At 42.3% G+C, this 24,902-nt stretch overlaps 1 protein-coding gene across 6 annotated transcripts in view; it reads left to right on the forward strand.

Moving 5' to 3' along the window:
* Positions 1–24,902, forward strand: part of LOC138665247 (zinc finger protein 271-like) — a 32,226-nt gene that overhangs the window by 3,212 nt on the left and 4,112 nt on the right. For 2 of the 6 annotated variants that reach the window (XM_069752546.1, XM_069752547.1), the window contains exons 2-13: positions 3,048–3,283; positions 8,416–8,546; positions 8,632–8,767; positions 8,862–8,959; positions 9,131–9,245; positions 13,126–13,286; positions 13,791–13,967; positions 14,053–14,176; positions 18,511–18,623; positions 18,720–18,801; positions 22,361–22,458; positions 23,848–23,956. In XM_069752546.1, coding sequence (XP_069608647.1) covers positions 8,671–8,767; positions 8,862–8,959; positions 9,131–9,245; positions 13,126–13,286; positions 13,791–13,967; positions 14,053–14,176; positions 18,511–18,623; positions 18,720–18,801; positions 22,361–22,458; positions 23,848–23,956 — 1,174 coding nt within the window. In that variant the 5' untranslated portion in view covers positions 3,048–3,283; positions 8,416–8,546; positions 8,632–8,670. The remainder of the gene's footprint in view (positions 1–3,047; positions 3,284–8,415; positions 8,547–8,631; positions 8,768–8,861; positions 8,960–9,130; positions 9,246–13,125; positions 13,287–13,790; positions 13,968–14,052; positions 14,177–18,510; positions 18,624–18,719; positions 18,802–22,360; positions 22,459–23,847; positions 23,957–24,902) is intronic. The other 4 variants (XM_069752548.1, XM_069752549.1, XM_069752550.1 and 1 more) reach the window with 3 other exon arrangements.

Below are 24,902 nucleotides of genomic sequence, written 5' to 3' on the forward strand. Positions count from 1 at the left end.
CTGAGCTGCTGTTAACCTGCGATTTCTGAGGCTGGTGACTGGGATAAACTTATCCTCAGAAGCAGAGGTGACTCTTGGTCTTCCTTTCCTGGGGCGGTCCTCATGTGAGCCAGTTTCTTTGTAGCGCTTGATGGTTTTTGCCACTGCACTTGGGGACACTTTCACAGTTTTCCCAATTTTTCGGACTGACTGACCTTCATTTCTTAAAGTAATGATAGCCACACATTTTTCTTTACTTAGCTGCTTTTTTTCTTGCTGTAATACAAATTCTAACAGTCTATTCAGTAGGACTATCAGCTGTGTATCCACCAGACTTCTGCACAACACAACTGATGGTCCCAACTCCGTTTATAAGGCAAGAAGTCCCACTTATTAAACCTGACAGGGCACACCTGTGAAGTGAAAACCACTCCCGCTGACTACCTCTTGAAGCTCCTCAAGAGAATGCCAAGAGTGTGCAAAGCAGTCATCAAAGCAAAAGGTGGCTACTTTGAAGAACCTAGAATATAAGACATAATTTCAGTAGTTTCACACTTTTTTGTTAAGTATATGATTCTACATGTGTTAATTCATAGTTTTGATGCCTTCAGTGTGAATGTACAATTTTCATATTGATGAAAATTCAGAAAAATCTTTAAATGAGGTGTGTCCAAACTTTTGGTCTGTACTGTATGCATCGGTGTTTTGTAAGCCAAACCTCCAACTCCTCAATTTTCCTGACTCCACAGCACTGCCTCACTACTAAGCATGTACATACCCCGACTCCACAGCACTACATGACTATTAAGCATGTTCATATCCCGACCCCACTGCACTGCCTCACTACTGAGCATATACATACCCCGACTCCACAGCACTACATGACTATTAAGCATGTACATACCCCGACCCCACTGCACTGCCTCACTACTGAGCATGTACATACCCCGACTCCACAGCACTGCCTCACTACTGAGCATGTACATACCCCGACTCCACAGCACTGCCTCACTACTGAGCATGTACATACCCCGACTCCACAGCACTACATGACTATTAAGCATGTACATACCCCGACCCCCACAGCACTGCCTCACTACTGAGCATGTACATACCCTGACTCCACAGCTCTGCCTCACTATTGAGCATGTACATACTCCAACCCCACAGCACTGCCTCACTACTGAGCATGTACATGCCCCAACCCCACAGCACTGCCTCACTACTGAGCATGTACATACCCCGACTCCACAGCACTGCCTCACAACTGAGCATGTACATACCCCGACTCCACAGCTCTGACTCACTACTGAGCATATATATACCCAGTCTCCACAGCACTGCCTCACTACTGAGCATGTACATGCCCCAACCCCACAGCACTGCCTCACTACTGAGCATGTACATACCCCGACTCCACAGCACTGCCTCACAACTGAGCATGTACATACCCCGACTCCACAGCTCTGACTCACTACTGAGCATATATATACCCAGTCTCCACAGCACTGCCTCACTACTGAGCATGTACATGCCCCAACCCCACAGCACTGCCTCACTACTGAGCATGTACATACCCCGACTCCACAGCACTGCCTCACAACTGAGCATGTACATACCCCGACTCCACAGCTCTGACTCACTACTGAGCATATATATACCCAGTCTCCACAGCACTGCCTCACTACTGAGCATGTACATGCCCCAACCCCACAGCACTGCCTCACTACTGAGCATGTACATGAAGTGCAGCACAGATTCATGTCAACTAAAGGCCGAGATCCTTAGATCAGGAACAGAACAGACATCTATAGGAGATTTCATAACTTTCCCAAATTCTTAAAGGGAACCTGTCACCCCGAAAATCGTGGGTGAGGTAAGCCCACCGGCATCAGGGGCTTATCTACAGCATTCTGTAATGCTGTAGATAAGCCCCCGATGTTACCTGAAAGAGGACAAAAAGACGTTAGATTATACTCACCCAGGGGCGGTTCCGCTGCTGGTCAGGTCAAACGGGCGTCTCCGGTCCGCTGCGGCGCCTCCCATCTTCATTACAAGACGTCCTCTTCTGGTCTTCATGCTCCGGCGCAGGCATACTTTGCTCTGCCCTGTTGAGGGCAGAGGATAGTACTACAGTGCGCAGGCGCCGGAAAGGTCAGAGGCCCGGCGCCTGCGCACTGCAGTACTTTGTCTGCCCTCAACAGGGCAGAGCAAAGTATGCCTGTGCCAGAGCCGTGGCTGAAGATCAGAAGAGGACGTCTTGTAATCAAGATGGGAGGCGCCGCAGCGGACCGGAGACGCCCATCCGACCGGACCAGCAGCGGGACCGCCCCTGGGTGAGTATAAACTAACGTCTTTTTCTCCTCTTTCAGGTAACATCGGGGGCTTATCTACAGCATTACAGAATGCTGTAGATAAGCCCCTGATGCCGGTGGGCTTACCTCACCCGCGAATTTCGGGGTGACAGGTTCCCTCTAAGAAAAAACATTTACTGCGCATCCTGCATTGTACTACTGAACCCAATTTATTTATTTTAGGAGTCCATTTTATACTGACTCTAACTCTACAAAAAAGGACGCAGTCTCCACAGCCCTGGTATTCATCATGGTCCATTACAGTGATATTCCATAAAATTAGGATCTCATTGTGTTATAAAATTAACTTTAACCCCTTTCTGATCAGGTTTATTTTTTGTAACAAAAAATGTTCCTCTTCTTTTTGTAAGAGCAATAACTTGTTTTCATCTTTGACAAAGATACAAGTACAAAACTTGTTCTTTATTTTTGCAAGAGGAGTTGTAGTTTTGAATAACACTTCGCTTTACCATATACTGTACTGATAAATATGGAAAGAGACATTCTAAATTGGGTGACTTCTTGTTTTGTTTTTTTTTTGTTTGTATTCTGTCTTTACAACATTTATTTTGCTATAAAAATGACTTGGTAACTCGATTCTACAAGTCAGTATGATTTACGGTGATAACGGATTTATACGGTTTTGTCTGTTTAAACAATAGTCATATATTAGACATGTTTATTAATAATACTTACTTATTTATTCTTATATAGTGCCACAGTGCCGTACAGACCTCATCATCACTGTCCCCCACTGGGGCTCACAATCTAGATTCCCTATCAGTATGTCTTTGGAGTGTGGGGGGAAACCGGAGAACCCAGAGGAAACCCACGCAAACACGGGGAGAAAATACAAACTCCTTGCAGATGTTGTCCTTGGTGGGATTTGAACCCAGGGCTCCAGCGCTGCAGAGAGTGCTGTGGATTTGGAAGCGGTGTCCATTTTTGTGGTCGGTATAAAATGTACTGACTCAGACTCCTAAAATGTATAATACATTGGGTCCAGTGCAGAATATGCTGTAAATGTTTCCGTAAGAATTTGGGGAAGTTGTCCTATATGTCTATAAATGTCTGTTCTGTTCCTGATCTAAGGATCAGCTTCCAATCTGGGAAAGGGGCAATTGTAGATCAAGCCAATCTGTGAGACAGCACCTACCGTACTTTATGATTGAGCGATTGTTTGAGTTGAAAACCTTTCTTGTAGACATTTCCAACCCTCAGTTAACACTACATGAAGGTTAATGAACACAGGTGGCTGAATTGACGTAATTGTTCATCACTAGTGATGAGCAAATGTGCTCGGATAGCGTGTTATCCGATCATGCTCGAGTGTTATCTGAGTATCTTGTGCGTGCTTGGATAATATATTCGAGTCCCTGCTTCTGCGTATTTTGCAGTGGTAGACAACAGCAACACATGCAGGGATTGCCAAACGGACAATCCGTGCATGTGTTGCTGCTGTCTACTAGCTGCTAGTCTCCCTTTATTGAAGCAAGAAACTATTGAAGCTAGTAAATATATTGCATACAATGTTATCCAGTTAAATGGATAGGTTTGCGGGTTGCCGCTGGCCTATGGGTTCTGGTGTCGGCTTTGTGGCAACTGTCTGACATGTGCATTGGTAAGCTCCTGTGATGGAGGTGCAGTCCCCGATAGGCACTTGTTTCAGAATGTTGGTAGACAAGCCCCAGGCCATGTCAAGAGTCCTGACCAATGTTCTTATGAGCTCAGTTCTGATGAGCAGCCTCCTCGGGGGCCTGTTTGTGTAGCTCGGGATGACCCAACAAGCAAAAGTTCAGATGCCCTAGGGTGCAAAAACCGTTATAAAAATCAACCTGTTCCCACTTTTAGGGGAATATTGTTTTAGCTAACTAACACAAAAAAACCCTTCTAAAATATAACTTTTATTTAGTGTTACAATAAAATACCGTATGTATTTACCCAAGACAAAGGTGAAAGTGCAATGTGAAAAGGAAATAAATCTATGTATAAGAATTAGAAAAATGGCTGGTGTGAACAGGAGGTTGGCTAATGTATTGTATAGAGAATTAGCCCTAGACATTCCTGCCCACTGCAGTAATTTATTAGATGTAAACTAATGTCTTAAATTGGGCTGTCGCCAGAGCCCAGTTTATAACTAATAGACATTAAAAAATCACTGACAAGCGGTGACTACGTCCAGCAGCCTCACCCAAAGGACACCGGTCCTCTGCCATGTGCCAATGTGTATACATCTCCTTATGGACCCAGTCATGGGAGAAACGCGTCGAGATCCTGTTTGGCAACACCTTTAAACCCTGAGCTGTGCATCTCAACAGCTAAGTTATCGCACTTTATATTGCTGCTATCTTATTCCTGCATTGTGCAGGCCATGTGACTTGTCTGTTTGGGCCCTGGGATATTTTAGGCAATTATGCTTGTGCTATTAATGAGCAGTTTAGTCTGTGTGCTCATTAATGAGCAGTTTAGTCTGTGTGCTCTCACTCGCTTTCTCTTTTCTCTCTTTTTCTTTCTTTCTCTCTCCCTCTCCCTCTCCCTCTCCCTCTCCCTCTCCTCTCCTCTCTCTCTTTTTTTTTTCTCTCTTCTCTCCTTTTCTCTCTTCTCTCTTTCTTTCTCTCTCTTTTTTTCTTTTTCTCTCTCTCTTTTCTTTCTCTTTCTTTCTCTCTCTCTTTTTTTCTCTTTTTCTCTCTCTCTTTTCTCTCTCTTTCTTTCTCTCTCTCTTTTTTTCTCTTTTTCTCTCTCTCTCTTTCTCTCTCTCCTCCTCTCTTCTCTCCTCTCTCTTCTCTCTATATATTCTATATATATAATTGTCTAAGGGTTTTTCTGTCTGTCTTTCTGTATGTCTTTCTGTCTGTCCTGGAAATCCCGGCTCTCTGATTGGTCGAGGCCGCCAGGCCTCGACCAATCAGCAACGGGCACAGCGACGATGATGTCATAAAGGACGTAGACATCTCACGTTTCTGATTCAGCGACGGGCACAGTATCGACGTAGATGTCATAATGGTTGCCATGGCGACGATGTCATAAAGGTTGCCTCGACCAATCAGCGACGGGCACAGTGTGCCGCGAATTCTGGAATCATCATTGTCCATATACTACGGGGACATGCATATTCTAGAATACCCGATGCGTTAGAATCGGGCCACAATCTAGTCTATATATATAATTGCCTAAGGGTCTTTCTGTCTGTCTGTCTGTCTGTCTGTCTGTCTGTCTGTCCTGGAAATCCCGGCTCTCTGGTCGAGGCCGCCAGGCCTCGACCAATCAGAGATCGGCACAGCATCGACGTAGAAATCCCGCGTCTCTGATTGACACTTCTATATTGATCAGTCCTCCCGATACCTCTATATTGATCAGTCCTCCTGACACTTCTGTATTGATCAGTCCTCCTGACACTTCTATATTGATCAGTCCTCCTGATACCTCTATATTGATCAGTCCTCCTGACACTTCTATATTGATCAGTCCTCCTGACACTTCTATATTGATCAGTCCTCCTGATACCTCTATATTGATCAGTCCTCCTGACACTTCTATATTGATCAGTCCTCCTGACACTTCTGTATTGATCAGTACTCCTGACATTCTATATTGATCAGTCCTCCTGACACTTCTATATTGATCAGTCCTCCTGACACTTCTATATTGATCAGTCCTCCTGATACCTCTATATTGATCAGTCCTCCTGACATTCTATATTGATCAGTCCTCCTGACATTCTATATTGATCAGTCCTCCTGACACTTCTATATTGATCAGTCCTCCTGACACTTCTATATTGATCAGTCCTCCTGACACCTCTATATTGATCAGTCCTCCTGACACTTCTATATTGATCAATGGGTTGTCTAATTGTCTAAGGGTTTTTCCGTCTGTCTGTCTGTCTTTCTGTCTGTCTGTCTGTCTGTCTGTCCTGGAAATCCCACGTTTCTGATTGGTCGAGGCCGCCAGGCCTCGACCAATCAGCGACGGGCACAGTATCGACGTAGAAAAGCCCACGCCTCTGATTGGTCAAGGCCGCCAGGCCTCGACCCATCAGCGACGGGCACAGCAACGATGATGTTATAAAGGACGTAGACATCCCGCGTCTCTGATTGGTCGAGGCCTGGCGGCCTTGACCAATCAGAGACGGGCACAGCGACGATGATGTCATAAAGGACGTAGAAATCCCACGTTTCTGATTCAGCGACGGGCACAGTATCGACGTAGATGTCGTAATGGTTGCCATGGCGACGATGATGTCATAAAAGTTGCCTCGACCAATCAGCGACGGGCATCTGGAATCATCATTGTCCATATACTACGGGGACATGCATATTCTAGAATACCCGACGCGTAAGAATCAGGCCACCAACTAGTGTATGTATATGTGTGTGTATGTGTGTATATATATATATATATATATATATATATATATATATATATATATATATATATATATATATATATATATATATATATATATATATATATATATATATATATATATATATATATATATATACATATATATATATATATATATACATATACATATACATACTAGTTGGTGGCCTGATTCTAACGCATCGGGTATTCTAGAATATGTGTTTAGGTATGTATATAGCAGCCACACAGTATATAGCACAGGCCACGTAGTATATAGCAGGCAAATACTACGTGGCCTGTGCTATAAACCAGAGGTCCCCAACTCCAGTCCTCAAGGCCCACCAACAGGTCATGTTTTCAGGATTTCCTTAGTCTTGCCCAGGTAATAATTGCATCACCTGTGCAATGCAAAGGAAATCCTGAAAAGATGACCTGTTGGTGGGCCTTGAGGACTGGAGTTGGGGACCTCTGCTATAAACTATGTGGCTGATATATACATACATATTGTAGAATACCCGATGCATTAATATAGGCCACGCAATATATAACAGTGGGCACACAGTATATAACACAGGCCACGCAGTATATAACACTGGCCACGTAATATATAGCACAGCCCACGCAGTATATAGCAGCCACGTAGTATATAACACTGGCCGCGTAATATATAGCACAGCCCACGCAGTATATAGCAGAGACGTAGTATATAACACTGTCTATGTAGTATATAGCAGCCACGCGGTATCTAACACAGCCCACGTAGTATACAGCAGTGTGGGCACCATATCCCTGTTAAAAAAAATAATTAAAATAAAAAATAGTTATATACCCTCTGGGATCCAGCGAAGCTCCGGCGATACTCGCGCGGCTGCCGCCATCTTCCGTTCCCAGGATGCATTGCGAAATTACCCAGATAACTTAGCGGTCTCGTGAGACCGCGAAGTCTTCTGGGTAATTTCGCAATGCATCTCAGGGAACGGAAGCTGGCGGCAGGTGCAAGCGCATCGTCGGACGACGGAGGGTGAGAATAGCAGGTTTTTTGTTTTTTTATTATTTTTAACATTAGATCTTTTTACTATTGATGCCGCATAGTACCAAGAACCAAGATGACTTATTATATCTGTCTGAGGAAGAGAGGAGGGGAAAGGGAAAAGTTGGAGCTTGACACGCTGAGACATGCATTTGTGAGCCGCTACAAATGAATATAACTGGTGGGTGCCGTACCTGCTGGTGATTTCAGCTGAAGTGAGAAAGGAGGAAGGGAATTTCCAGCACGTCCATCCAGTGTAGGTAAAATTTCCAAGTTTATTAGAACATTTTAAAAAACAGTTTTTAAAAAAGAAGCGAGAAAGACTCTCTGCCCGATGCGCTTCTGGCGCACCACGGCGCCCTTAGTCATTGGCTCCTATGACTAAGGGCGCCATGGTGCGCCAGAAACGCGTCAGGCAGAGAGTCTTTCTCGCTGCTTTTTTAAAAACTGTTTTTTAAAATGTTCTAATAAACTTGGATATTTTACCTACACTGGATGGACGTGCTGGAAATTCCCTTCCTCCTTTCTGACTAATTATATCTGCAACCTAACCCTAGAGATTACTTATCCGTTGCTCAGAAAGATGAGGGGGTGCTAGGAATTGTCTCTTGAGTACTGTGTAATATAGCATGACCTCCGAGATTTTGGTGATTTGTATTCATTAGGGTTTCTTTTTATGCACAGGATTATACAGTAGTGAAGAAATCCTCCAGAGGGTGTGCAACAATCCCTGTGAACCAGGGCCAAATCACACAGAGAGAGATACAATGAGCGGAAGATCCTAGACCTCGCCAACCAGATCAGTGACTGGAGAGGTGAGCGCTGCTGGGAATGCTGGGGCATTATACAGTAACACAAGGAATGATGTGTCTGGATGATGACTGTATCATTGTGTGTCAGGTTCCTATAAGGTGTCAGGATGTCGCTGTCCATTTCTCCATGGAGGAGTGGGAGTATATAGAAGGACACAAGGATCTGTACATGGATGTCATGATGGAGGACCACCAGCTCGCCTTATTACCTGAAGACGTTCATGGTAGAAGAGTGTTTTCAGGGTCAGCTAGATGCCCCTGTCTGCTGATCACATGTAAACAATGTGTTCAGTCGCAGTGTGTGTGTGTTTCTTACAGATGAATCTAGTGGTGAAAATCCACCAATGAGATCTCCCAGTCCTCTGGATTCCCATGACTGTGGCAATGAAGATCATTATGCCACAGAGGATAATCAGGTAGATAAACTTATTATAAACTCTCCCCCCCCAAAAAAAAATGACGTTACTTTTCTATGAGACAGTGTAGTTGGGCATTACCTAATCTACCCATGAATTATTGTTCTGATTTATTGTGTAACCTTACCCTGCTTTCTCTCAATATCCTCTTTATTAATCCATCCACATAAGAATCTGGAAGAAGGCTTGCTTGCTGACAAGTGTGATGCAATAGTGGGAAAAGATGAGACCTCTGTGGCTGAACCCTGTTGTAAGGAAGAGGAAACTCCTGAAGCTATAAGTCCAGGTGAATTGTAACGGCTACACATAGAGAGAAAAGTCAGTTGTTGTGTTTGGTCTTTAGAACGTTTTTTTTTCCATTACCGGTATCTTCTCTGCAAAACAAAAAAAAAAATCAAAACAAGAGTTTGCCTGTTGTAGGTGATGAAGGCTCCTGTCACCTCCAACACAGTAGTTCCCCTCTAATAATGGCATTAGATGAACATGGGCATAAGACTGTGCTCGCTTCTCGTTAGAGCATTGTTTGCTCCCGGCATATGCATCAAACATATCCACAGGGTTCCTTTCAGTCGGCAAATTTTAACTGTCCTTTTTACAACCATTATTCTGGCATATAGCCTCAATATTAAAGGTGTTGTCCCTTATTTAAACCACATGTGGTTGTGTCCTTAAGAAGGAGGTGTATATACTTTGAAACGTGTCGACAAAATGCATTTTCTTTTGTCTTTCCTTGACTCCAACCCTCACCCGAATTGGCAGCGCATGATTAGCCTCCATCTCTTCCCCCCCGACATTGCTTTTCTCATTATTGCTATAATACTTCTGTCATCATTGGGCAGAAAAGTATTCACACTCATTATTACACATAATTTATGGATATCTAAGGTTGAACAATGAATTACTTGTTTGCCCTGCAAATAATTGGCTCTCCTACAGCTGCATCAATGATAAAATGTACATCTTAGGCTGGGTTCACATTGTGTTATGGCGGTACGTTTAACGGACTACGTTACACCGCGGCATAACGCGGTGTAACGTAGTCCGTTAACGCCGCCATAGACTGCAATGTCAGACGCATCGCTAGCGCATGCCCACAATGGGCGTGCGCTAGCGATGTGCCGTCATTTGAGTGACGGACCCGAGACGCGGGCTGCAGCGTTTCTGGGTCTGTCACTGCTAGCGCAGATGGAGCTAGCAGATGCTCCATCTGCGCTAGCGCTGTGCAAAGTCGGCACTTGTGTTAGCGCAGTCCGTTTAATGTATGCGTTGAACGGACTGCACGAACGCAATGTGAACCTAGCCTTATGCTCTCAGAACATGGTGACACAGTTATGTGCAAAAGCTTTATACCGCTGTGGGAAACGATGCTTAAAGTGAAGAATGCTTTCAAGGATAAAATGCAAAGTGAATGAAAGAAAAATTCAAATCAACATTTGGTGTGACTTCTGTTTGTCTTTGAATCAGCATCAAAGCATAATTTCTTGGGGTACACTTATACACATTTTTTTTTTTTTTTTTTTTAAATTCGCCAGGAAGGTTGTTCCAAACACCTGCTACAACTGACCACCTATCTTCTGAATTCCAAACAGAGTTGATGATGTTGAGATGAGGGCTCTGTGGATGCGATATCACTTCCAGTACTCCTTGTTTTATTTTTATTTTTTTCCCCTGAAAATATTTCTTAATGACATTGGCTGTATGTTAGTAGTTGTTGTTCGGTTCTAGAATAAATTTTGGAGCCAATCGGACAACTCCGTAATGTTATTGCATGACGTAAAAGTATCTTCCTGTATTTCTCAGAATTGAGGACTTCAAGAAATGGTCAACACTGAGGATGACCACAGTGGTCGGCCAAGCTGACACACATCGGCCCTGATTCATCATTGCTAATCCTGCCTTTCTATGAAATAATTTTTAGTGGTTTTTAGTAGTTGTACTTTTATTTTTAGTCGCTATATGTCCTGTACCATTTTTTTTAAGTTGTCATGCTTTTCCATTTTTGTTTTTCTTAATCTTCCTTGACAACTTTGTTTATCCAGGTGTGACTATTACATTTTTTTTATTTTTTTTATGTTGGAGGGGGGGGGGGGGGAGGTGAAGGGGGGCACATCTCACTCCTGTCCCACTATTGAGTAAGGTTTATAGAGGAGTTTTAAATTTGGTGCATATTTGCTATTTTTTTTTTGTAAGGGATTTGCAACTTTTGTTCTTGAAAAAGTTAGACAAAATTAAATGGCATTTTTGATTTTTCACTAATTTTGGGGATGTGCGTCATTTTGACGAATCTGGCGCCAAAAGAGTCGGAGAATATCACAAGACAGAAAAAGCTGCAAATCATGAATTGGTATTTCCAATAGTTTTGGGCACAAAATACTAATTCTCCTAAATCAACGATTAAATCATCCTATCAAAAAAGCTTGGAGAATTTCTTAATAAAATCAACAATTTTTTATTAAACACAATAATTAATAAAACACAGATTGTAAGTAACACATGATTAGACAAATAAACAAAGAGGAAAGTTTTGCAAAGAGCAGTGTAGTAGGATTACATTGGTGCAAGGCAATCCCCATAGCAAAAAGATGCATATAACCCTTAGGGTGACATACTACTGAGTCAGACTTGAAGGACCACGTGTGGGAACCCCCTAATGCACGTTTCGTGTTCTTGCTTCTTCCGAAGGGGTACATCAGGGGGCCGCCATTGATTCCAGCCAATTTTGCGTTCAAAAAGTCAAACTGTGCTCCCTTGCTTCTGAGCCCTGCCGTGTGCCAAAATAGTGGATTTCCCCCACATATGGGGTATCTGCGTACTCCCGAGACATTGCACAACAAATTTTGTGGTCCATTTTCTCCTGATATCCTTGTGAAAATATAAAAAAAAATTGGTTCCAAAGTAATTTTGTTGTGAAAAAAGTAAAAGGTTCATTTTTTTTTTTCCTTCGACGTTGCTTTAGTTCTCATGAAACAAGCACCTGAAGGGTTAATAAACTTCTTGAATGTGGTTTTGTGCACCTTGAGGGGTGCAGTTTTTGGAATGATGCCACTTTTGGGTATTTTCTGTTATATTGACCCCCCCCCCCAAGTAAAATGTGAGGTTGTCCTTAAAAACAATGGTTTTGTAAATTTTGTTGGAAAAATGAGATCGCTGATCAACTTCTAACCCTTATAACTTTCTAAAAAAAAAAAAAAAAAATTCTTTCCAAAATAGTGCTGATGTAAAGTTGACATGTGGGAAATGTTAACCATTTTGTGTGACACCACTCTCTGATTTAAGGGTAAAAAAAATTAAAGTTTGAAAATTGCAAAATTTTCAAAAAATTTTCCAAATTTCCGTTTTTGTTTTTTTTTCATAAATAAATGCAAGTTATATCGAATAAATTGTACCACTAACATATGTCATGAAAGACAGTCTCAAAAACGGTGGGATTCGGTTGATGCATTCCAGAGCTATAACTTCATAAAGTGACAGTGGCCAGAATTATAAAAATTGGCCTGGTCATTAAGTACCAAATTGGCTCTGTCACTAAGAGGTTAAAATAACTGACTCCTGAATGCAATGATGGGGTAAAGTAAGAAAAACTATTTTGAGAACATTTAGGCCAAACTAGGTCTTGTCTTTTTTAAAGGGTTATTAAATGTGTCTACAATGAACACAATGTCAACACTATATTTGCATTACACTGTTGTTCAATTGAAGCCAGTGTGTTTGTATATAATATTTCGCTACGGCCCCTGATAGCTTTTGCGAGTTTCAAAAATCAGCTTGTCCCACTCCTTAAAAAAAATGTTCATCTCACCATCTGCCTTTTTTAAAGAAAAAACAATGCCCCAGTTATATTTCATTATTGGAGTGAAACTATTTGATTGTCAAGTACCAGCAAACTCAGTTGCCAGGGCATTTTGTGAAGTGGCCCCAGAACTGCCCCAATTTGTATTTACCGTATGTTGTAAGTAATGGCTTCTGTTGGTGACTTTGTCATTATCTTATGCTCTTGGTTTATATTTGATGCTGCCAGGTTCTATCCTTATTTCTTGTATATAGCAGAGCAAAGAAAAATAACTTTCCCTTACTGTCTTACAATGTTTTCTTTATTATCCAAAATTAGTATGATCTCCCATGTGGGATTGTTTCTCACTGTGTGTTTTATGCTTTCCACTATTTAGGTTCTTCTGGTGCAGACACTTTTCAGCTGAAGTCTTGTCTTCTCCACAACACAGTAGACCATTTTCTGACAGATCCCCTGAGGATGGACAAGCAGAAGAACATGCTTCCTGTCAGTATTGTAAACCTTACGTTGGAGATTCTGTACCTCCTTATCGGAGAGGTGAGGATTATTTTGCATGACATCACTAACTTGTGAATAAAACACTGGGGTGGTAAGGTGTTCTGGAAGTGTGGCCTAAAAAAACGCATTTCTTTAGACTGGCCTATCACCCCTCTTCACTTATCTAACTATCCCTGTTTGGCCCATACAACATTTTCTTCAAAATCATGACGCCCATGGCATCTGTTCTCACACCCTCCACGCATTTAATAGCACTCTATCTGTACTGTACACATACTGGCTGGCGACCAGTTCATGCAGCGTTATGGGCATACCCTATTTAGTATACAATGCCTGTATTGTCCAATATAAGCACATTTTACCATTTACCTTTCATATCTCGCCTATTTCCTCATAGATTGTAAGCTTGCGAGCAGGGCCCTCACTCCTCTTGATATCTGAGTTATGTTTATTCTGTAATGTCCTTATTGTTTGGCACTAAATAATTATATTTTTTAGTTTTAATTATATGGTGATATTAACCATAGCTTTTTCCATAAACAGCATTACACTGTAGTGAAGAAAACACAAGGGGAGTGTGTGATTCCTAGTAGTCATCAAGTGTTAGGAGGCTGTAGCAGGACCCGGAGCCCCATCCTAGAATATTTACCTCGATCACAGATAAATGATCAGAAGATCCTGGACCTCGCCAAAAAGATCATTGAACTGCTGAGTGGAGAGGTGAGCGCTGCTGGAAATACTGGGACATTATACAGTAACACAAGGGATGATGTGTCTGGATGATGACTGTATCATTGTGTGTCAGGTTCCTATAAGGTGTCAGGATGTCACTGTCCATTTCTCCATGGAGGAGTGGGAGTATTTAGAAGGACGCAAGGATCTGTACAAGAATATTTTGGTGACGGACCACAAGCCACTTGCATCCCCTGGTAAGAGGAGTTCTTATTTATAGTTGATAAAGGATGTCAAGGAGGGAACACTGGAGAGATCTCTCAGAATCTCCCCACTCCCACCAATTTGTCAAGGATCGCAGCCCTGGAAGGTCATGCAGAACCACCCGCTGTTGTCTTTGTTTCGAATAGTTCTCTGCTGCCCTGTATCGTCCAGACAATTACTCGATTAATAGAGAAGGCCACAGTTTGCTTCTACTAATAGGCTGGTTATTGGGGAACTAACAGAGAGCGTATGGTATATACAGTACAGATCAAAAGTTTGGACACACCTTCTCATTTAAAGATTTTTCTGTATTTTCATGACTTAAAATTGTACATTCACACTGAAGGCATCAAAACTATGAATTAACACATGTGGAATTATATACTTAACAAAAAAGTGTGAAACAACTGAAAATATGTCTTATATTCTAGGTTCTGCAAAGTAGCCACATTTTGGTTTGACTGCTTTGCACACTCTTGGCATTCTCTTGATGAGCTTCAAGAGGTAGTCACCTGGAATGGTTTTCACTTCACAGGTGTGCCCTGTCAGGTTTAATAAGTGGGATTTCTTGCCTTATAAATGGGATTGGGACCATCAGTTCTGTTGTGCAGAAGTCTGGTGGATACACAGCTGATAGTCCTAATGAACAGAGTGTTATAATTTTGTATTATGGCAAGAAAAAAAGCAGCTAAGTAAAGAAAAACGAGTGGCCATCATTACTTTAAGAAATGAAGGTCAGTCAGTCCGAAAAATTGGGAAAACTTTGAAAGTGTCCCCAAGTGCAGTGGCAAAAACCATCAAGCATTACAAAAAAAACTGGCTCACACGAGGACCGCCCCAGGAAAGGAAGACCAAGAGTCACCTCTGCTTCTGAGGATAAGTTTATCCGAGTCACCAGGCTCAGAAATCGCAGGTTAACAGCAGATCAGATTAGAGACCAGGTCAATGCCACACAGTTCTAGCAGCAGACACATCTCTACAACAACTGTTAAGAGGAGACTTTGTGCAGCAGGCCTTCATGGTAAAATACAGTTAGGTCCATATATATTTGGACAGCGACAACATTTTTCTAATTTTGGTTATAGACATTACCACAATGAGTTTTAAGCAAAACAATTCAGATGCAGTTGAAGTTCAGACTTTCAGCTTTCATTTGAGGGTATCCACATTATATTTGGATGAAGGGTTTAGGAGTTTCAGCTCCTTAACATGTGCCACCCTGTTTTTAAAGGGACCAAAAGTAATTGGACAATTGACTCCAAGGCTATTTCATGGACAGGTGTGGGCAATCCCTTTGTTATGTTATTCTCAATTAAGCAGATAAAAGTCCTGCAGTTGATTTGAGGTGTGGTGCGTGCATTTGGAAGATTTTGCTGTGAAGTAAACATGCGGTCAAAGGAGCTCTCCATGCAGGTGAAACAAGCCATCCTTAAGCTGTGAAAACAGAAAAAAACCCATCTGAGAAATTGCTACAATATTAGGAGTGGCAAAATCTACAGTTTGGTACATCCTGAGAAAGAAAGAAAGCACTGGTGAACTCATCAATGCAAAAAGACCTGGGCGCCCACGGAAGACAACAGTGGTGGATGATCGAAGATTAATCTCCATGGTGAAGAGAAACCCCTTCACAACAGCCAACCAAGTGAACAACACTCTCCAGGAGGTCGGCGTATCAATATCCAAATCTACCATAAAGAGAAGACTGCATGAAAGTAAATACAGAGGGTTCACTGCACGCTGCGAGCCACTCATAAGCATCAAGAATAAAAAGGCTAGACTGGACTTTGCTAAAAAACATCTAAAAAAGCCAGCACAGTTCTGGAAGAACATTCTTTGGACAGATGAAACCAAGATCAACCTCTACCAGAATGATGGAAAGAGAAAAGTATGGTGAAGGCGTGGTACAGCTCATGATCCCAAGCATACCACATCATCTGTAAAACACGGCGTAGGCAGTGTGAAGGCTTGGGCATGCATGGCTGCCAGTTGCGCTGGGTCACTAGTGTCTATTGATGATGTGACACAGGACAGAAGCAGCCGAATGAATTCTGAGGTATTCGGAGCTAAACTGTGTGCTCAGATCCAGCCAAATGCAGCCAAACTGATTGGTCGTCGTTTCATACTATAGATGGACAATGACCCAAAACAAAGCCAAAGCAACCCAGGAGTTTATTAAAGCTAAGAAGTGGAATATTCTTGAATGGCCAAGTCAGTCACCTGATCTCAACCCATTTGAGCAGCATTTCACTTGTTAAAGACTAAACTTCAGACAGAAAGGCCCAGAAACAAACAGCAACTGAAAACCACCGCAGTGAAGGCCTGGTAGAGCATCAAAAAGGAGGAAACACAGCATCTGGTGATGTCTATAAGTTCAAGACTTCAGGCAGTCATTGCCAACAAAGGGTTTTTAACCAAGTGCTAAAAATGAACATTTTATTTAAAATTATTGAATCTGTCCAATTACTTTTGGTCCTTTTAAAAACAGGGTGGCACATGTTAAGGATCTGAAACTCCTAAACCATTCATCCAATTTTAATGTGGATACCCTCAAATGAAAGCTGAAAGTCTGAACTTCAACTGCATCTGAATTGTTTTGTTTAAAATTCATTGTGGTAATGTCTATAACCAAAATTAGAAAAAGGTTGTCTGTGTCCAAATATATATGGGCCTAACTGTAGCTGCTAGGAAACCACTGCTAAGGACAGGCAACAAGCAGAAGAGACTTGTTTGGGCTAAAGAACACAATCCGACCTGTGACGCCTATGTGGCGTCATGGAGGGATCGCGTCCCTGCAGATTGGGTGAAAGTGTTAACTCCAATTTCACCCGATCTGCTTTGCCCCCACCCCCCCGTGACTACGATCGCTCTGATTGGCTGTTTCACTTTGAACATCATTTTTGAGGAAAGAAAAATGATTTTTTATTTTCATGGCTCTGCATTGTAAACTTCTGTGAAGCATTTGGGGGTACAAAGTGCTCACTAGGCATCTAGATAAGTTCCTTGGGGGGTCTAGTTTTCAAAATAGGGTTACTTGTGGGGAAGCTCCAATGTTTAGGCACACAGGGGCTCTCCAAACGCAACATAGTGTCCGCTAAAGATTGGAGCCAATTTTTCATTGAAAAAGTCAAAATGCGCTCCGTCCCTTCCGAGCCCTGTGCGCCCAAACAGTGGTTACCCCCCACATATTTGGTATCGGCGTACTCAGGACAAATTGTACAATAACTTTTGGGGTCCAGTTTCTCTTTTTACCCTTGTGAAAATAAAAAAAATTGTTGCTAAAAGATAATTTTTGTGATTTAAAAAGTTTAATGTTAATTTTTTCCTTCCATGTAGCTTCTGCTGCTGTGAAGCACCTGAAGGGTTAATAAACTTCTGGAATGTGGTTTTGAGCACCTTGAGGAGTGCAGTTTTTAGAATGGTGTCACTTTTGGGTATTTTCAGCCATATAGACCCCTCAAACTGACTTCAAATGTGAGGTGGTCCCTATAAAAAATGGTTTTGTAAATTTCGTTGTAAAAATGAGAAATCGCTGGTCAAATTTTAACCCTTAAAACTTCCTAGCAAAAAATTGCAAAATTTCCATTTTTTTCACAAATAAACGCAAAAATTATCGACCTAAATTTACCACTAACATGAAGCCCAATATGTCACGAAAAAACAATCTCAGAACCTCTAGGATCCGTTGAAGCGCTTAGTAGCACGTCACCACTGTGCTCTGCTTTACGGCCGGCGCTGACAGTCAGTGCGGTAAGCCGATGGCGGGGGATGTGACAGACATTGGAATGTGAGTATGTAGTGTTTTTTTTTTTTTTTTTACTTTTACAATAGTAACCGGGATAAATATCGGGTTACTAAGCGCGGCCCTGCACTTAGTAACCCGATGTTTACACAGGTTACCCGGGGACTTCGGCATCGTTGAAGACAGTTTCAACGATGCCGAAGTCTTTCCCCTGATCGTTGGTCGCTGGAGAGAGCTGTCTGTGTGACAGCTCCCCAGCGACCACACAACGACTTACCAACGATCACGGCCAGGTCGTATCGCTGGTCGTGATCGTTGGTAAGTTGTTTAGTGTAACGGTACCTTTACACATTCCCTAGATGTAAAACTGTGTAAGTCACATAAAGGCAGCTTAGATTGCCAGCTCTTGTTTCGTGCTGCAATTCTGTATGACAGAGGAGCGGAGAAGGGTAAATACCTCCTTTCTAGTGTGGCTTACAGATATTATTTTCTATGATAGGGGAGGAAATCTGAGGGGCACCTAGATTTTGCCCAACCACTCTGCCACGAACCATGATCAAAAATTTACACACTGTTTGTTTTCTACAGATGGATCCAGTTACAACAATGCTCCAGACAGTTGTCCCAGCACCCTGTATTCCCAGAATTGTCCAGAGGGAAATCACAGTGTCCCACAGGAACAAGAAGAAGATGGTGCTGAGGTCTCGCCAAATATTAGAAAATCATAACTGACTGGTCATTAGACCATTGATTTTTGTTTGTTATAACGATTATGATTTTTTATTTTGCCCAACTAGAGTGAAGATCTTCTTGATATCAAAGTTGAAGTTATAGATGAAGAGGAAGAGGATATGAATATGATGGCTGCCCATCAGCAACGTAAGTGGAGGGCATTTTTATTAAAGTTAGAGATTACCTGTTTTTTTTTTTGTTTTGTTTTTTTGTCACTTGTCAAAATATACACAGTGAATGCTTTCTTTGCATTCGATCGTTTTACATGTGAAGACATAATCAAAATTAAATAAAACCACCTGGCCCTGAGAGTCTTAAAATGAGGCAAATACAACCTCAGATGAACAACAAAGCATGACAAACTAGTGTTACATAAACTTTAACAAAAACGACGGTAAAATGCAAAAGCGGTTTGTGAAATATTAAGTACACTCCATGAATGAATAGATGGTTGAATTATGCTTGGCAGCAATAACTTGAAGTAACCCTTTTCTTTACAATATTGCTTAAAGGGGTTTTGCTACAAACAAAGTACATTTTCATCAATAGATCTTAGAATAATAAGTACCGCAATTGGATGTGTTAAAATCATTTCAGCACAGAAACATTTTTTTAATTTTATTTTGAAATTTTGTCTAACCATGCATTTTGCATATGCCACTTCTCCTGGACAGGGGAGGAAGGAAAATGGTATACAGGCATTAAAGCAGGGGATCACAAATGATTCTTTTCTTTTAGGTAGAATATTGTGTAAAAACGGATACCATATCTTTTGGATTTGTGAGGGAAAATTGGGGTGCATCCTATAATCTGATGTTGTTTAGTGGGGTCACAGGATGGAGGGTCGCTGCAGGAGGCTGGCAGCGTCAGGATTGGGGCGATGCTTCGGGCCCTTGAATCTCATAAGATATTGTCACTAGTGAGCAGAGTCCCCTATCCCATATATTTCCCTGCAGTGGGCATTGGGAAGATGGCTGCGGGAGGCGGCACATGTGTAGATTGAGATCTCGGGAGACTAAATCTTGTCTCTGAAAATCTCAATCTGCGCATGCGCTGTCTTCGGCGGCCATTTTCCCAATGCCCACTGCTGGGAAATCATTGGAAAAGGTGACTCCGCTCACGAGCGCCAAAATCTTATGGGGGCCCGCAGCATCGCGCCACTCCTTAGGCTGCCTTCTAAACAGCGACTCTGCCTCTTGTGACCTCTCTCCACCGCTGCCATCATCCTTGTTGAAACAGACTATGTGACGCACTACCGTTTTAGTTAAACAAATCCCTGTGTTCCACCCCAAAATATGGGGTGTGTTTTATGGTCCAGTGCATCTTTTACAGTCTGCAAAATAAGGTGTATAAATGTCTTGTTTTTTTTTTTCTTTTTAACCTCACAGAAAGAATCAGCTGTGATCTCCTGCTGCCCTGTCAGTATACTCTTTTGCGTCCTTCCATGCCCAGGAGATTAAGAATGATCACCGCCATAACACAGGACATAACAAGGGCACATTTTATAAGATATCGCGGCACAGGAACATTTTTTTTAACCCCTTCCCAACATGTGCTACATATAAGGTGCTGCAAAAGCTGTGTTTTCAAAAACCGCCATATATATACGGCACCATGATCACGTGGACTTTCGCTGAGCGCCACGCTATAAAATGTGGGTGTGAGCTTTATATGCGAGTTGACATCGTGCAGCAACGCCCACGATCTGTGCTAGCACCGATTTGCAAGCGTTCAACCCCTCTTATGCCTCTGTCAATAGTGACAACGGCATAGCGGGGCATCGCATAGGGAGGGAGATCCCTCTGTGCTCCCATCAGCAGAGTTCAAGGTGATCGCATTATGCCGATGGTCACCATGATGATCTCAGGCCGAAAGATGGCCGCAGGGTCACCCAGGGACAACGGCCTTTCAGCTCATGCTCAAAGCATGATCTTATACACCACCTACCTGAATGTCAGAAGCATTGCAGAGTATTAGAACAGTGATCTGTCAGTGTGAAGTTGATGTCCCATCCTGGGACAATGTAAAAAAAAAAAAAATTACCGGGAGTTAAGAAAAATGCAAAAAATATTTAGAAAATCAAAAAATAAAGACCAAAAAAATATTGCTCCTATAAATTTATGAAGACCCTTGTCACTTGGAACAAAGTTAAAAAAAACAAACAACAATATTCCATACCTTCCGTCGTTCAGTCTTGTCCCACGCTGTAAATCCATCTGAAGGGGTTAAATCATTTTACACCCAGGAGCCCTGCTAATGCCGCTGTGCTCGTGGCTGTAAAAACCCGGTGAATGAATGGAATGTAGGTGAATGACCTGTAGTTACCTCGAGTCGCGGTGATGCGCCCTCTGCTGGATGTCCTCATATGAATTCGAGCCTGGGAACTTTTCAGAATATTTTCCCAGGCTCGAGTTCATATATGGCAGATAGGAGCTGGGCAATAGAGAATCATAGTACCGTATGCAATCCGTATTTTCTGCACCTCTCATACTTCCGTAAAACTCGCTAGTGTGAGGCCGGCCTAATATGTTCAAATACCTCCGCCTGCATGTCTTTCGGCTGTCAAACAAATGGACATGCAGCCAGGGGGACTCGCACACTTTTCAATCACGCTGAAGTCACTCTGCTAGCGCCTGAGCGTGCTCAGATTACCCCTTCTCTGAGCATGTTCGCTCATCACTATTTGTTAGCACTAGCGCAGCTTCTTAGTCCCTAGGAGATGGCATGGTTATGCTGAGAATGGAGTTTAGAGCCGAGGCAGTGAAAGTGCACTGTCCAGCTCTGAGCATTTGCAAACCGTTTACATATCACTTGTGAAGTGGAATCCTCAGCAGTACAAGGAGCTTTTGTTTAAAGGTACCTTCACACATAACGATATCGTTAAGGATATCGTTGCAACGTCACGCTTTTTTGTGACGTAGCAACGATCCCGCTAACGATATCTGTGTGTGACAGCGACTAACGATCAGGCCCCTGCTGGGAGATCGTTGGTCGTGGGGAATGATCAGGACCTTTTTTTGGTCGCTGATCACCCCGCTGTCATCGCTAGATCAGCGTGTGTGACGCTGATCTAGCGATGTGTTCACCTGTAACCAGGGTAAACATCGGGTGTCACCGCTGTGCTCTGCTTTACTGCTGGCACTGACAGTCAGTGGAGGGAAGCTCTCGGCAGCAGCGCGTGCATTAGCAGCGCTCCTGCCGAAAGCAGTTTTAACCCGGGGGACGTAACAGACATCAGAATGTGAGTATGTACTGTTTTTTTTTTTTTTTTTTTTACTTTTACAATGGTAACCAGGGTAAATATCGGGTTACTAAGCGCGGCCCTGCCCTTAGTAACCCGATGTTTACCCTGGTTACCCGGGGACCTCGGCATCGTTGAAGACAGTTTCAACGATGCCGAAGTCTTTCCCCGGATCGTTGGTCGCTGGAGAGAGCTGTCTGTGACAGTTCTCCAGCGACCACACAACGACTTACCAATAATCACGGCCAGGTCGTATCGCTGGTCGTAATCGTTGGTAAATCGTTTAGTGTAACGGTACCTTAATAAAGGCATGGAGTCACTTATTCTTATATATATATATATTTTTTTTTCTCTTTTGTTTTACTATGTCCTGGTGTGTAAAACCATAAAATGCAAAGAGGGTGCTCTCAGTTTTCTCATGACTATACATTATATAGACATTCACTTTATATGTATTTTCTACAGATCGATCCAGTAAGCAAAATCCAAAAGAAAAATATCAAAGTCCTCTGTATTCCCAGGATGATTCAGAAGAAAATAACTTTGTCCCACAAGAACATCAGGTATTGGGCACAAAGGACGCTTAGAAACCTGTAGATAATCTGCAGGTTCTATGGATCACATGTGTGGCCTATTGTTTAATCTGATTTTTTTTTAGTTACCGTATATACTCGAGTATAAGCCGAGATTTTCAGCCCATTTTTTTGGGCTGAAAGTCCCCCTCTCGGCTTACACTCGAGTCATACCCGGGGGTCGGCAGGGGAGGGGGAGCAGGGGCTGTCTAGTTATACTTACCTACTCCCGGCGCTGCAGCTTCTTCCTGTACTGAGTGGTCACATGGTACCACTCATTACAGCAATGAATATGCGGCTCCACCTCCCATAGGGGTGGAGCAGCATATTCATTGCTGTAAATGAGCGGTAACTGTGACTGCTCAATACAGGAAGAAGATGCAGCGCCGGGAGAAGCAGGGGCCGCGCCGGGAGCAGGTAAGTATATGGGGAGGGGAGCGCTGCGCAATATTTACCTGCTCCTCGCTCCGCTGCTGCGGCTCCGTCTGCAGCGTCCTCTAGCAGTGACGCTCAGGTCAGAGGGCGCGGTGACGTAGTCAGTGCGCGCCCTCTGCTGAGCGTCAGTGCTGGAGACGGAGCCGCACGAGGAGCAGGTAAATATTGAAAGCACCGGCGTCCTGAGCGAAGAGAGGGGAGTATGTGATTTTTTTTTTTTTTTTTTTTTATTGCAGCAGCATTATATATGGAGCATCTATGGGGCCATAATCAATGGTGCAGAGCAATATATATGGGGCACAGCTTTCTGTGGAGCATCTATGGGGCAATAATGAACGGTGCAGAGCATTCTATATGACACAGATTTCTATGGAGCATCTATAGGGCCATAATGAACGGTGCAGAGCATTATATGTGGGGCACAGCTTTATATGGAGCATCTATGGGGCCATCATGAACGGTGCAGAGCATTATATATGGGGCACAGCTTTATATGGAGCATCTATGGGGCAATAATGAACGGTGCAGAGCAATATATATGGGGCACAGCTTTCTATGGAGCATCTATGGGGCCATAATGAACGGTGCAGAGCATTCTATATGGCACAGCTATCTATGGAGCATCTATGGGGCCATAATAAACGGTATGGAGCATCTATTTTTATTTTTGAAATTCACCGGTAGCTGCTGCATTTCCCACCCTAGGCTTATACTCGAGTCAATAAGTTTTCCCAGTTTTTTGTGGCAAAATTAGGGGGGTCGGCTTATACTCGGGTCGGCTTATACTCGAGTATATACGGTAGTTATTTTTTTAATTTTATTTACGGTAATACTAGGGGAAGCAATAAGAAGTTTAGTTTTACTTTCTTTCATTTTACTTAAAGGTTCTGTTTAATGTCTCCTGTTTGTTGAATTGGCCATTATTTGTTCTGAATGTTGACTTAGGGTGAAGATTTGATTGATACTAAAGTTGAACTTGTAGATGAAGATGGCATGTACGTGACGGATAATAATCAGTGTAAAGATGAGGAAATTCCTTTAGATCTCAGTCAAGGTGAGTTTAAAAAAACCTAAACCCTTTAAACCAGAGGTGTCAAACTGCATTCCTCAAGGGCTGCAAACAGGTCATGTTTTCAGGATTTCCTTGTACTGCACAGGTGATAAATTAATCATCTACACACATAATGATTACAGCACCTTGTGCAAAGCTAAGGAAATCTTGAAAACACGCATGGTTTGCGGCTCTCGAGGAATGCAGTTTGACACCCCTGCTTTAAACAGTTCTCTTTTGTCTAATGAGTTCATCAGTATATTGGTCTGTGATGGGACAACCCACCAGATGAGGTCCCTTACTCCAATCAATGGCCACCCTTTAGATATTATTTTCAATATTTTAACCATGTTATCCAGTAGCTACACAGCCTCCTGCTCTTTAGATCTTCTGCCATTTTTCACCTATTCCTACTCTAAGATCTAGGATCATAAAAGTGTATGGAGATCACTTGAAACCCCACTGCTTGGGACCTCCACTTGCCACGTATCACTTCCAGATAGAAGCTTGTATTGTGTTTGAATATTTTGTTGAGTTGAATCTGGTCGATAAGGTTTCTTTGATTTGAGGTTTTCCTTGTTAATAAATATATCAATGACACAATAAGTGTATACATAAGAAGAAAACAAAATTACATTAGTGGCAGTGTTTTCTTTTCCAATATTTTTATTTTGGTTTCATTTTAATAACATAACATGATTCGTGATTATAGGCATTGTTTGCCATTACGTAATATATAACATATAATACAATATTTGCTATTTGACATATAATCATTGTCTATAATGCTTAATTTTGTTATCAATTTTCAATTTTAAGCATTTCAAACGCTTTAACGCTTTAAAGTTATAATAGAAATACAATAAAAATAATATACTAAAATATAATAAACATTTTTAAGGTACGTATGTTATATTTGTATCTTTGAGGACAGAAGCTAGGGATAGAT

Source organism: Ranitomeya imitator, chromosome 2, assembly GCF_032444005.1.
Source record: "Ranitomeya imitator isolate aRanImi1 chromosome 2, aRanImi1.pri, whole genome shotgun sequence".
Lineage (NCBI taxonomy): Eukaryota > Metazoa > Chordata > Amphibia > Anura > Dendrobatidae > Ranitomeya > Ranitomeya imitator.